The sequence below is a fragment of the Athene cunicularia genome (genome assembly GCF_003259725.1).
Source record: "Athene cunicularia isolate RWA chromosome 2 unlocalized genomic scaffold, athCun1 chr2_part2, whole genome shotgun sequence".
Taxonomy (NCBI): domain Eukaryota; kingdom Metazoa; phylum Chordata; class Aves; order Strigiformes; family Strigidae; genus Athene; species Athene cunicularia.
Window position 1 is genome coordinate 2,991,976 of NW_020799096.1, and position 12,348 is coordinate 3,004,323.

The 12,348-nt window shown below is 55.3% G+C and overlaps 1 protein-coding gene across 1 annotated transcript in view; it reads right to left on the reverse strand.

Moving 5' to 3' along the window:
- AGAP3 (ArfGAP with GTPase domain, ankyrin repeat and PH domain 3) overlaps window positions 1–12,348 on the reverse strand; it is a 92,928-nt gene that overhangs the window by 56,372 nt on the left and 24,208 nt on the right. The window contains exons 7-8 of the mRNA XM_026843832.1: window positions 10,876–11,031; window positions 6,819–6,911 (exon numbers count right to left, since the gene is read on the reverse strand). Of these exons, the coding sequence (XP_026699633.1) occupies window positions 6,819–6,911; window positions 10,876–11,031 (249 nt within the window). The remainder of the gene's footprint in view (window positions 1–6,818; window positions 6,912–10,875; window positions 11,032–12,348) is intronic.

Consider the following 12,348-nt stretch of genomic DNA (forward strand, 5'->3'; position numbering starts at 1 on the left):
CTGCAAAGGGAAAACCAATGACCCCTGTAATTACGGCCACTTAGCCGGACGCCTACGTTGGGCAAAAGTGTGGAAAAGTCACGGCAAGAAGTGATCAGCAAAGAACGAGAGGACAGCAGGGTAACAAATGCCAACCAGCGCAGAAATAGGTCGTCAGAGAAGTCTGATCCTACTTTTTGTGAGACTGCAGTATCTGATGACAATGGTAACTGTGTTGACACAGCATTTCGTTTTCTGTCAGAATTTTAAATGAGTGGCACACACCATTAAAAACCAACAATACAAAACCCATGAAGCCATTAATGTACAGGGTAAAAACTGGTCAAGTGAAAGGTCCGAAAACATAACCAGAAATGAGAACAACTGTAATCATAAATGGCAAATCTTGGTACAACAAAAGTACTTGTATAGAGGTGCGTTTGATCACACTGTCTTCCCCAAACAAGCTTGAAGAAAACACAAAACCAGAAAACTTGAAGCTAACATAGAAACAGCACAGCATAAATCACTGCAGTGACCGGCTGTTAACACAAATTGCCTCGTATCACTTGGTAAACCTGGCTGCTGAGAACAGGGTGGGTTTTAGTACAAGTCATACAAGATCTCGCTCCCGGGGACAGACTGCCAGGTCACCCCACAGGGTGGGCTCTTGGGGTGGAGAGCACCATTGTCCAGCAGCTCCTGAGCTCCCGGAGTTCAGTTTGGGTGGTAACTCAATCTGCCAGGTTGGAGGAGGCAGACGGTGCTCCCTCCAGGTGTAGTATCATCATAGCAAAGCAGAGCTGGAAGAGCCTTTGGAGGTCACCTCACCACATCCCTCCCCAAGGCAGGGTCAGGCGTAGCCACGTCACACCAACCTCTTCACAAAACACACCAGTGATGGTGACTGCGCCCCTCCCCACCAGAGGTCCGATCTTGATGTTTTCCTGCACCTCCCCGATGAAAGGGCAGTGCAGCACTTGTCACGGTCACCGCTCGCAGCGGTCCTGGGCCTTCGGACTGAAAGACTGCTTCTGGGGTCTCATAAGCCATCCTCTCACATGCCGCAGTGGCACCTGTGTCTTCTCAACACCAGGACAGGGCCGGCTCCACTCTGGTTCTGACCTACACAAAATCGTCTTCTCTAGCACCACTGATGAGCCATGCGTTTCCCACGCTGTGTATGAAAATTATTATTCCTCCTCACATATAAAGACAGTTTAAAACTACACCAGCTAATCTAGATAAACAGTGGATTGTCTGTACCCAAGACCATTTGTTCGATAACTTTTAAACAAATCTGCTCCAGACCAGACTGAAAGTACAAATTTGGCTCAAAGCCACTGGGTGAAATTCTCTGGCTTCTGGGCATAAAGACCCTTTCTGGCCTTAAATCTGGCTGTTCTACAGCCTGACCTGACAATACATACAGCAAAACAACAACCCCTGCTGCCTCTCCTCTCCTTGATGTGTCTTCAACTTGATTCACCTTGGTGCTACAAAATACCTACTTCAACACTTTCAGGCTGCTGCATCTTCTATCAAGCCCCCAGAAATGTGTTGTCTGCAGAGAAGAGTTCAGCTGCAGTTAGTTCAGCTACAAATCTGGAACTTTGCAAATTGAAACACAAGCAAAACCAGACCTGCAAACAGAACTGAGCAATGGCAGCCCATTTTTTCAAGCCAGAAGGCACAAGAATCCAAAATTGGGAGCAACTACACCGTCTAAATAAATATCTAATAAAATTGAGGGGAGGGGAAGGGGCCCTTAAGGCCAAACATTTGCAAAAACAGCTGAATCGAGGGATAGAGCTCAGTTCGGCTTGTTGTTCACTGCTGTACTGGAGATTAAGAGGCAGGGAACAGAAGCCAAGAGGATTCCAGGTTTTAACAGTGTTGCTGTGCTGACTGCATCGAGGTTACAACTCTGTAGCCCAGCTTCTGTTTTGATGACAGAATGTGGAGATTTGGCCCAGCAGCATCCCGAGAACTCTGGTTTTCCTGGCAGAAAGGCCCCACAGCAGCTAAGAGAGAAGCAAGAAGTGGCCAGGAGGACAAAGCCAGGCAAAATGCAGGAGAACAGGCAGGCACATCCCCACAACTGAACTCAACCCCTCCACGCTCATCCTGGGTGTGCTCTGGCACACGTGCTGCGGCATGCCTCCCGGCCGGGCTCCTCAGGCCTGCTGAGACCCCTGTGCCAGCGCATGTTGCCGTACCCCAAGCTCCCTCTGCTTCTCCCGGGAAAATTTACAAGAAATAACTCTTCCACAAGTTTCTTCCTGAGTGTGGAAGTCATGCATGCAGGGAAGAAGCTGCCGGAGATGAAAGGCAAGAGAGCCCAACCCTCTTCCTCTCCCCACTCTGCCTTTCTTTCCCGGCATTTTGTCGGCCAGCACGAGTGTCTCTGTGTTGTGTTTGGATTGTGGTGGTGCACAGTAAAAGCAGCAGCAGCAATATGCAGCGTAATGAAGCAGGGAGTAGCGATGGCCCCCAAAGGACTCGTTTACTCCACAAATCTCCCTTCCACTCACTTTTTGCTAAGAATTTTAACACCAAACTTAATTGTAAAGTCGCGTATTGATTGGAAAATGCAAATGGCAATTTAAATGTAATCTAAGCTCCCAGCATGATCCCAGCTCCCAAGGAGGAGGAGTCACCCGCCTTGGGCCCTACTGGAGTGCATGGCCCAAACTGAGCCGGGCCAGGGACCTGGGGACCCCCAGGCTGCCTGCGCAGCCTTCCCAGAAAGAATCTGGTACATGTGCAATTAGGAGTTCACTTCTAGTAACAAACAGCTGCGGAGGCTTAGTCTCTCGACCTAATTACCCACTTCTCAGAGACAAGCGTCCAGCTACGAAGAAGCTCTTTCCACCTTGCAGGACCATCTGAACATACGTATCAGCAAAAGGATGTTGCAGCAAAGGAATCCTGAGCCCATGGTACAGAGCAGCCCCAGCAGAGGCAACTCAACATCCATGGTCTCACCTGTCCCACCAGGGATTTCCATCTTTTCTAGATGTGGGGGGTGTAAGGGAGACAGAGCGGGTCACCCAGAGGTGCTGCAGAAGGTGGTGACAAGCGACAGCCAGCCACCACACCTCCATGACAGCAGACGTCCCCTCTCAGTCAAGCAAAGTCTCCACCCAGTGTTCCTCCTTTCTGCAACACCCAACCCACCGTCCCACTCTGTGGTCAGCCTTCCCAGCCATCAGACTTGGCTCTGTTCAGAAAACCAAAGCGCTGAGCACCAAACAAGGCTGTCAGCAGTCACAGAATCACAGAATCATCTAGGTTGGAAAAGACCTTGAAGATCATCCAGTCCAACCATTAACCTCACACTGACAGTTCCCAACTCCACCAGATCCCTCAGTGCTGGGTCAACCCGACTCTTCAACCCCTCCAGGGATGGGGACTCCACCCCTGCCCTGGGCAGCCCATTCCAATGCTCAACAACCCCTTCTGCAAAGAAATACTTCCCAATAGCCAGTCTAACCCTGCCCTGGCTCACCCTGAGGCCATTCCCTCTTGTCCTATCACTTGTTTCTTGGTTGAAGACTCATCCCCAGGTCTCTGCACCCTCCTATCAGGGAGTTGTAGAGGGTGATGAGGTCTGCCCTCAGCCTTCTCTTCTCCAAACTAAATCCACAGAGTCCAGGAGAAGCTCGCACACTGGTCACAGTGATCACAGCCATCATGGAAGGACACTGCAGGGCAACAACCCCTACTGCTGCTCCACATCACTCTCTGACTTCAATGATCTTTAGGTAATTTCAGCATGCATCAGTCTTGTTCTTGCAAGCAGAGGGATCAAACTGCTCCCCAGCTCCCTACAAGTGGCCGCAGCACCCCAAGCACAGCATGTGTTGCCATCAGCCCAGCAGTGCACACATACTGAGGGAAGAGAAGAAGTCTGACACCGAGCACCCAGGAACAAGATCCTGCATGTTTGCCACTCTACAGCCCTCAAAACAACTGGCTTCTCTGCTCTTCTATGGCGGGGCAGGACCACCAGACCACCTAAGAGTGAAATTAGCTACAGGCCTTGCTCTTTCACTGCCCTTCAAAGAGATGACAAGCAATGAGATCTCCGTGACTGTTCAGAAAGGGCAGGTCTGTATCAGAGACCAGAGTAATCATCACCTATCCTGAATCTCTGTGATATGGAGCTCCTTGGCAGCCTTTGCTCCTTTTCAGATTGGTGGTACCAAGCCATCGCTCCTCCCAGAGGGATGACCCAGCCAACAGCCACAACAGGGATGGTGCAGAACTGCAGTACTCTGGTATTGCTCCGTATCTACTGCACTGCATGTTTATACCAACCCCATCCCCCCGAACCCACATGTGGATATTGACCTGGTTTGTCCTTTAGGAACAAAGCTCTGTGCCTTCCTAAGATGCTGTAGCACAACTGTTTAATTCAAGCAGGGGGAGGGCAGTGATTTCAGAGTGCCACAGTATCTCAAGAGACAGGTCACAGCAGTGCTCTGCAGCTGGAGTGCTGCCCCAGGGCCAGCATCTCCGGTACGGCGCAACACAGTCAGTCAGAGCCCAGGGGCAGAGTGCTGTTGGCATAAAACCATGTCTACCTTTCCGACAAGACACTCTTCTTCCCCCAGTGTCAGTACCTGTTCCTAGAAACAGACTGACAGGATCTCCCCTGCAAAATCACCTCCCACGGCTTTGGCTACAGGAGGTGCCAGTCCTGAGCCAGGCCACAGACCCAGATCTCACAGGCTAATGTTTTGCTCCAGGTTCTCCTGACGAGCTGCTGCTGTGCAAACTGGTCACTTCTCTGATGTCCTGGAACCAGGCAAGTAGTTCAGCACCTAGTTCTGGCAAAGCACGGGAACGAAGCGCAAGCTTTGTTTTGCAGACCTAGGCCTTTGTTTCAGTTTTCCACCTGTTAACACGGTAACAGCACTGCTCTGCCTACAGCAACGACTTAATAATTACACTAAAATGCTGCAATCCACAGCAGACTGGACAAGGCCAGGCCCAGTTAGCAACACAGAGAGACACAGCAGAGAACAAAGAAAGCCTTTTGCCCTGCTGAGTGAAGGGAAATCCTGGGAAAAGCAACCCAAAGGCCCAGAAACCAAAGGCTGTGGAAACGCTCCCACGACCAGACCTCCGGCAGCCAGCAGCAGTTTTAGGGAGCCTAGTCAGGTCTACTTGCAAGCTCTGGTTGCTCTGCTTTCAGCCTCCCCTTTTTCACTGCAGAACAACTGCCCACTGGTTCCCCCACCTGCCCAGGCTGGGCTGACTCAAGATCAAGAGCACACGAGCACTGCCACCGCAAAGCAACTACCCATCATGCTGCCTGGCAGCCAAAAGGCAGCAGACGTGGCATGGAGGCAGGGCTTGGACTGTGCACCCTGCAGCCTCCCCAGTCAGCATGAGGTGGTGCTGGAGCCGGCGTGCCCATCGTCGCCAGCACACGGCCCCAACCGGAGGGTGCGCAGAGGCAGTCAGCTCTGCTTGGAAATCACAGAATCATCTAGGTTGGAAAAGACCTTGAAGATCATCTAGTCCAACCATTAGCCTAAAAGAGAGGAGCAGTGTGGACAGAGAGACAAGCACCCTGTGGTGGTTTTGGGGGAAGAAACAGTAAAAAAAGCCTTGATCCCCACTCTAACTAGAGGATTAAAAAAATAAAACCAGATCTGTGCTGCAGAGAGAGAAGGGGTACGACGTGGCACACAGGTGATAGACCCCTTCCTGCTGAGGCTGTGTAAACTGTTGGCACTCTAGAAATAGAGACCCCCCGCACCCCCCAGTATTGCTTCCCCAGCCACTGCTCGCTTCCAGCAGCCCAGAGGTGACTGTCAGCACACTGCCCTCTCAGGCACAGCCCTCCTTCCAATGCTGACCTGTCATGCAGCGGCACGAAGAACAAACCTTCTGCAGCGTTACTGCACGGACTGGAAAGGGCAGGAAGCTTTGGGAGCTCCGGCAGTGAGCAGGGTCTCTCTCTTCTGACCCACTACCCCCTTCATTAGTCAGCCCAGCCTCACCGAGTCCTTCTCAGGGGAGCTCTTTCCCTCAGCACAAAACAGTGGCAGGAAGACAGTACCTGGTCAGGATGCAGACTGCCTTCCTGCCCTGCTGCTCCTGCAACACAGAGGTGTCACCGGCCTCACGTGCACAGGCAGACAGGGCAGAAAGCAGCCAGCTGGGGCCGTTGGAAGAAAAATGGATTCACAGCACAGGGGGCAAGGCAGAAGCACAGCCAAGTGTTGCACAGCAGCGTGTGGATGAGCCTTAGTGAAAAGAAATCTGGGTGGAAACATCACCCAGGCAATCCATACCACTTGGCTGGCTCAGATATTACCCATTGCTGCTTACCAGCTGATAGAGACGGGGACAGGCAACACCTGGGGTCGGTTCCAGGCAGCTCGAGCTTCCCTGGAAGCCTGGAGGCAGGAGTCAAACATGCTGCTGCCAGAGCAAGTGGCTGCCCACCTCCAATTCATGCAGCTCATGGCACAGACACTGTGCTTGCTAGTTTTTGCCATTGCCCACAGTGTGGAGAGCCTCCCTGTCCTGCTGGAGGGCAGCTGGAGCAGGAGAGGAGAGGAAAGGAGAGGAGAGGAGGGAAGAGCTGCAGCGTGGGGGGCCGCAGCATGGGGGGCCGGGGAGCGGGCGCGGGGCGCGGATGCCCTCTGCTGGAACCGCTCGCCAGCTGGAGCAGCCCTCCTGCAGCTGGCGCGGGGGCTCCTCCGCGCTCTCCCGCGCCTCGTGCCGAGAGAGGGCACCCCGAATTTGCACCCTAAAGCCTCGTGGCACCTCCCCAGGGAGCCTGCTCTCGCACAGGGGCGAAGGGAGGAAGATCGAACCTGCTTCATGGGAATGGCCCGCCCGCTGCCGATACTGTCCGCTTTACACTCTGGCACCTTCTTCTCCCGCTCCGGGTCCGTGCCCTTTCGAGACTGGAAGAGAAGAGACACAGATCTGTTAGAGATGGAGGCACGGGAGATGGAAACGTCCCCAGTGGGCTGCCAGACCAGACCACTCTCCCCCAGGCCAGGTCTCCCAGTGCATGGAGCAGCCAGCGTCTTGCCCGTCCCCTCTAGGGACACTCCAGCCCCAGCCTCCCCACCTCCTGTCCCCTGGCAAGCTGTCCTCTCCCCCCACGACTGCAAGCGGAGCTGTCCTCCTAGCAGAACAGGGCTGCCTCTGACCCCCCCTCCCATGGGGGCACACGGGACATGGCGACAGACAGAAATGGCATGAGATGCAGGTGGAGCATGGATGGAAGCAGGAGAGGCTAAGGCAGTGAAGGAACTCACACCTCTACTAATCCAACAGATTTATTCTGTTAACACACTTGCACCATACAAAGTAGCACAGGTCACCGGGCAGATACCAGCCCCTTACAAAAGAGCATGGACAATAAATATCTATCACACGTCTAGAGAGTTGAGAGCAAAACCCGCCAGCCCCCGAGGGTGGCTGCGGTGAGAGCAAACTCCAATAAATACAATATGAAATATACAGTCTGTTGAGCAGAACTCATTCAAAGTGCTTAGGACAGAGGAAAATATCAAGTCATACACGGCATGGAGCACAATCAATACATTCAGAATCACAACAATGGCAGAAGGGCAGCGGCAGCGTCTCTCTGGAGCGTCCTACACACCCCCTCAGTCCGGGAGCGCCCCATGTGCTTTGGATCAGAAAGGGACATGAGCCCCACGCGCCTGGGACACCGATTCACTTGCTTTTGGGCCCAGAACAAAACAAAGAGATTGAAAGAGAAGAAAACTAAAGAGACACAGATGGCTGCTCTGCTGCGAGGAGGAAGAGGAGGAGGAGCAGGAGTCCATGCAGGCTGCAGGAGGTGCAGTAGGGAGGAAGGAGCGGAGTGCTAGCGGCAGGCGCTAACAGCAGCTCCCGCAGGCAGCAGCAAAGCGTCTTTTGGCCCATCCAGCTCCACTCGCTGCTGTCGCCCGGTCCCGGTGGGTCTGCAGGTCTTCCCATCCCATGAGGGTCGTCCGCCTGGCATCCCCGAGCATGGAAAGTGCCTAGACAGCATCCAGCAGGCCCAGAAATGTCCCAGCTTAAAGTGCAGGCGCAGGCCGTCTCAGCGCTTCCTAGACTTTACATTGGGGGGATTTAAAAGGCTCCTGCGTGTCTCCGAGGGGGGGACCCATGCTGGCTGGAGGGCGGGCGAGCCTCTAATCTTAGATCAATCCCAGTGCCCATCCCTTATCCGGCCCTGGAGAGGCAATGAAAAGTGAGAGAATTTGTACAGAGGTGCCGTGTGTAACCACCTGGATCTTCTAATTTGGAAGGAGTTGGAAAGGCCTTTTTGTTGATGAAAAGTTGGAAACAGTGGCACATATCTGCAAATATCGAAAGAATAAAGAGTTTGGCAAGTTATACTCAGAACATGGACACGAGTCTGTCAGCGATGGGCGCCAGCGGACAGGCAGACAGACAGGCCACGGAGCGAGGCGCCGGCGGCAGCAGCAGTCGGGGTTTGGGCTCCAGCTAGCGGGGACGGGGTGGGCACCTCGGGCAGAGTCTGTCTCCACCTCGTGCTGTCGGGCACACGGCCCCCTGCCGCTGCAGTGCCGGGGTGCCATCGGCGTGGGGAGTGGAAGGGGAGCCAGAGCAGGAGAGGAAGAGGAGGAGGAGGAGGAGGAGGAGAGGAGAGGAGGAGGAGGACTGGACACGAAGGAGCCAGGCACAGTGTGGGACTGGGACTGCAACTGCTCCCGGAGCCGAGCGGAGCACGGCCCTGCCCAGCACCGGAGCTCAGAGAGGCCTGTGCCCACCCGGGGGACCCCATGAGGAGGAGGAGAGGGTTGCCGCTGGCTACACTACGCTGCCTGCCCAGGAACAGCTAGCGGCACAAAAACAGCCTTCCCTTCCTTCCCTGCTCTTCCTGGCCCTGTCCCACTGCGGGAGGAGGTGTCGGGAGCTGCTGCTGCTGCCACGACCAAAAATGGGGCGAAGACTTGAACGTGAGCCATGTATGTGCACCAGCACAAGAGCAAGCAGGTGAGCGTGAGCCCCGGCACCGCGGCGAGTGAGCACAAGCCCGGATGAGCGCAGGTGAGCCCCACAGCCAGGGTGAGCAAGCTTGAGCCCAGAATGAGCGAGCGAGCAAGAGCCCTAGACGGATGATGACGTCCACAGCAAATAAGCGTGAGCCCCACAGCAAGCCGCCCCCCCCTCCCACCACTGAGTGTGTGCCCACAAAAAGTGAGCTGCGCATGGGGCTCCAGGAGGAGTGAGAGAGCGTGAACATGAGCTGACGGCGAGTCCGGAACCCGTCAGGACGCAGGCGAGCAGGATGGGTGGCAGTGCATGAGCGCCCGTGCGCACTGGTGCAGAGCAGCAAGCATGAGCAAGAGAAACGGCGGGGAGGGAGGAGAAGCATCCATCAGCACTGAAGTGCCACAGTAAGCATGACCATCGACAACAGGAGACCTACAGGGCATCTTCGGGGAGGCACACAGAGGAGGGGAAGGCAAGTAAGGAAACAACCATGCGTGAGGAGCAGTGGTTCCACTACCAAGGGCGGTGCGTGCTGGGAGGAGGAGGAGGATGGTGGGGGACAGCCGACCTGCCAGGCAGCCTGAGGAGCAGGGCTGGGGCCCGGGCCATGTGCGTGTGCAAGCTGCAAATGGTGAGGAGAGCATGGAGCACACAGGACATCCGAGACGCTGCTTCCAGGATGTCAGAAGCTGGGGGAGATGGGTATGCTCCCATCACGAGGAGTGGGGGGAACGCTGGATGCCAATAGTGCAGTGAGAGGGAGGGGGCACTGGGGTGTTGTGAATTTATGAGGTCTGGTCCAGAGCAATGGCAGCTGTTCACACAGGGTAACATGGTGCAACATGTACAAGGACCTCGTGGTGGCCAGTTCCACAGACAGCAGACACGGGTGTACTGAGCAATGGTGGCTGGAAAGCACATTTAGATGGGGAGGAGGAGAGAGGCCTGAGCCCAGCACATTTACAGGGGCACCAGGGGGGAGAGGAGCACATTTACACGGGGAACAGAGGCTATCTACGCTAGACACGGGAACTAGGAGTACGTGTGTGCTGACATCAAGGGGAAACTCGTGGGCTGTGCTAACAGCGAGGGTAAGTGTGTGGGCAGGACTGTGTGCACGTGGACGGGTGTGTGCATGGTGTGAGAGCGTGCTGAGAGGCAGGCTGCAATTCAACCAGCAGAGAGAATAGCTGCCAACATACCCTGCACCAACCTGGGACCCTCGGCTTCGCTGGCTCCCTAATGCTTCCCCTCCCTCCACACCCCACAGCAGTTCCCAGGCGCGCTGCTCGAGTCCCACAGACGCAGGGTTTGGGTACTGGAGCGAGCAGGGCTCAGTGCCGTGCACTGGGCTCTGCACAGCACTGCCTGGCACAGCTCGGCCGGCACCAAACTGGAAGCCCAGTCGCCAGCGGCTTCACACCATGCTCAGGGGACGCGGACCCAAGGAGAGGAGGAGCAGAGGTCACTGGCGCTGTGCACGCACAAAGCGCAGCTCTCCCTGGTAAAGCTGGGAGAGCTCTGCTCACGCGCACACGCTCCACACACACACACACACATGAGCGTACCCCGTGCACGCTCCTATGTGTGCGAGGAAGGACTTGCTCTCAGGCGCTCCCCCACGCACGCACACACCCACCAGCAGCAGCTCTCGCTCCGCTCCACTGTCCCTACGTGCATAGAAGGCTCCCTTCCCTGCCGCACACCCTGCGGGGAGACCTCCCCCTGCCCCACCACGCACCCCACCCTGTCACCCATCCCCTCCCTGGCCAGCACAGCGAGCTTCACCTAGAGACTAGTGCACAAAAAAGGCTGCTGAGGACTAACTCCTATCCCCGCCCCTCGGAAAACTCATCCCAAAGCTCCTCCGACCCCAGGGTCACTTACCGTGAATATGTTGGAGCGTCGCTTTGACTGCTTGCGGATGGGGGTGGGTGTGTTGGAGGCAGCGATGGTCTCGATCCGCAGCTCCCGCTGGCTGATGCTAGGTGTGGAGGGCACGGAGGAGGAGTAGTCACTGAAGGCTCCTCCACCGTTGGTGGCCTAAGGCAGAATAAGACCAGACGGTCAGACAGACAGGCAGCTGCCCAGAGGCACCACTGCGGAAACACCTTCCACTGCAGAAACACCTTCCAGCCTTCCACCTACAGAGCCTACAACACTGGGGGTGAGGAAGTGCAGCGTGAGAGACATCCCACACCACGTGCTGCTCTGGCCTAACAGACTGTTTCCCTTCTTTCTGCTCTAATTTTTCCAGTGGTACAATGTTAAAATTTCAAAATCAACAGTGAAAAGCAGCAAATGGACAGAGAGCTGACACTGGCTGCCAGGGAAGCCCTTCCAGACAAAGCTCTGGAGTGAAGGCACGGAGGCAGCAATGAACCATGCAGCCCTGAACAGCAGCAGCTGGCTCTCTCCTCAGAGGGACACAGCTGGGGATACTTCAGCGCACTCCCTCTCCAAAACACAGAGGCGGTGCAGCTATCCCTCAGACACGCTGCTGGGGAGAACCCTCCTCTGCAGAGGCAACCAGCCATGAAGCTGCGAGGCAGCCCAGAACATGCCCGGCTCCAAGTTCCACTCAGTCTCTTCCTTGTCTCATGATGACAGCTACGACACCAACAGGGATGTGTGTCCCAGTGAATCAAGCCTTCACCTTTCCAGTGTCCTGGAGCATGGGGTGCCACAAGCCAAGCTCATGCTCTATGTAAAACACATCTCTGTTACTGGTTTTGAGGTGACCCCATGCAGACTTCAAGGGTGGCACACACCTCCTATGACTGTGGACCACCATGGCCTTGGCTGCAGTGGCCCGTGTCTGGGAACATGTGGAACAATACGTTGTGTCTCCACTAACAACTCACTTGGCTTCAGGGAGAGGGGAAGACATGTCCTGGAGCACAGACGTTATGAGGAGCGGCTGAGGGAACTGGGGGGGTTTAGTCTGGAGGAGGCTGAGGGGAGACCTCATCACCCTCTACAGCTCCCTTGAAAGGAGGGTGCAGAGAGGGGGGATGAGTCTCTTGAACCAAGGAACAAGCAACACGACAAGAGGGAATGGCCTCAAGCTGCACCAGGGCAGGGTCAGACTGGCTCTTAGGAAGCATTTCTTTGCAGAAGGGGTTGTTGGGCGTTGGAATGGGCTGCCCAGGGCAGGGGTGGAGTCCCCATCCCTGGAGGGGTTGAAGATTTGGGTTGACCCAGCGCTGAGGGATCTGGTGGAGTTGAGAATGGTCAGTGTGAGGTTCATGGTTGGGCTGGATGATCTTCAAAGTCTTTTCCAACCGAGATCATTCTGTGATTCTGTGGGAAGATCTAACAATGCAGTTTGTATGACAACCTCAGCAATGCATTTCTGTC